Source organism: Pteropus vampyrus, unplaced genomic scaffold (genome assembly GCF_000151845.1).
Source record: "Pteropus vampyrus isolate Shadow unplaced genomic scaffold, Pvam_2.0 Scaffold34, whole genome shotgun sequence".
NCBI classification, from domain to species: Eukaryota; Metazoa; Chordata; class Mammalia; order Chiroptera; family Pteropodidae; genus Pteropus; species Pteropus vampyrus.
In genome coordinates this window covers 5,557,912-5,559,741 of record NW_011888815.1, presented here as the reverse complement: position 1 = coordinate 5,559,741, position 1,830 = coordinate 5,557,912, and the positions used below count along the sequence as shown (strand labels likewise).

The 1,830-nt window shown below is 57.8% G+C and overlaps 1 protein-coding gene across 1 annotated transcript in view; it reads left to right on the top strand.

Annotated features, from left to right (window-relative positions):
* FAM169B (family with sequence similarity 169 member B) overlaps window positions 1-1,830 on the top strand; it is a 35,767-nt gene that overhangs the window by 5,675 nt on the left and 28,262 nt on the right. Inside the window, exon 3 of the mRNA XM_011357310.1 lies at window positions 736-835. Within this exon, the coding sequence (XP_011355612.1) occupies window positions 736-835 (100 nt within the window). The remainder of the gene's footprint in view (window positions 1-735; window positions 836-1,830) is intronic.

Here is a 1,830-nt window from a genome sequence, read left to right as displayed (position 1 = left end):
CTGCCTGCCCTGCTCATTTTCCTCTCCCCTCCTTGGTCTTCAAAACACACTTTGCAACGGAGCATGGTGCCCTTTTGCCCTGGGAGCTGGGAGCGGTGGGTCGGATGGCCACCAGGAGGGCCTGGGGTGTGGGCACAGAGAGAAGCGCTCTGGGACGGTCCCAGCGTTCGAGGCCCCGGGCGCGCTGCCCCGTGAGCCTCTCGGTCGTGAGCAAACAGGTGCTCGGGGCTGCCATCCTCCCCCCGCCCCGTTTTGCTATGGAGCCGGGGCTGAGCCTGTCGGGCCCAGAGGGGGCACGGATTTCTCGAGGCTGCTCGTAGGGACCCGAGCCGGGGCATCAGGCAGCCTGAGTGCCATTGTGGGCGGACACAGACTTGCCCAACTTGCGTCTGTAGCGTGGCCATGGAGGACAGGTGAGGCCCTTTCGGCAGGTGTGTGGCCTTCAGCTTTCGCAGGGGGTGAGGGTGGGGAGCGTGCTGAAGCAGGAAGAGCGTGGGCAGGTGGACGAGAGCAGGAGAAGGTTCACCGAGTGGGAGGCAGCAGGAGCCTTCGCTCACCTGCCCTTCGTGCTTAGCCAGGCTGGACAACTCTTCCATTTTTGTGGTGCCTACACCCTGTCAGGTTGGCGTCTGGGTAGCGATGTTCGTTCAGTAAACACCGCGCTAATTGTTAAGCGATGTCCCCCGTCCTTACTCTGACGCAAGAACGAACTGGAGGTTTTATTATTTTTTTCAGGTTAAACTCGACGCGTCGTCCGTTCGCTTTTGTTCCATGCACCGTGACGAACCTCGACATCAAACGCTGGTGCTGGTTAACCCCCAGGACACAAAGACAGGTTGGTAGTTACTCACGGATTTAAGAAGCAGGGATTCCGATGCGATCGTTTGCAGCTCACGGAAGGAAATACCTAGGAGGCGATGGTCGTCCTCTCGGGCTTTACTTAGAGAAACGGGCAGAACTGATTTGTTCGCAGCGTTTACAGATCGAACGGCGCGTTACTCTGTTCGTCGATACACATATGGATTTTTGTACCGAAGATCCTGGACGTCACTTGGCACAGCGACAGTATTCACAGCTGCTTCTGAGGGTGGCACTTGCCGTCGTCACTGTTGACAGGTGTGCGTTGCAGGCACAGGGCGGAGCCCTGTTGTTGATGTGTCACCACGGCCCTACGAAGCGCCATCGTTATCCCCCAGGGACCGACTGGCAGCTCCTGGGAGTGAGTTTTCAGGGGAGGCACGGCCTTGCTCAGTTGCATGTGGTGCGGGGCTCTGGGGTCGCTGGCAGTGGGGAGGTGGCGGGGCGGGGAGGAGAGACAGGTTCCGGCCCGTGAGCCCGCCTCGAGCCCAGGGCACCTGGGAGCTCTAAGCAAAGCACCTGTCTCTGACCCCAAGGGAGTCCCAACTGAAATTCCATCCTAGTTAAAAAATTTCTCTTTTCTTATACTTTTCTGGCTTTACAGATTTCTTACAATGACCAGTATGGCTTTCCTAATAAAAATTTAAAAGAAGCAAACCAACCTTTAATTAGTCAGCCCTCCTTAACCAATGCGGTATCTGGCGACATGGTGTGGTTATAGGCCTTTAAATATAATTCGCAAAGGGGGCCTCTGTCACCCCTCCACCCCCAGCCCTCATAGACTTTTGTCTTTCCCCCCGCGTGTCAGTCTGAGGAGGCCCTGCTCGACTGGTGTCACGAAGCCCAAGGTGACATCCGTGACCTGGGAAAGCGACCATCTGGTTGCTAACTCGGGGACTCCAGTGCGCTTAGCTCGCGGCCTGGCGCTGTGGGCAGCTGGCCGCGAGGCTGGGGAGGCTGAGCTGAGGGCGG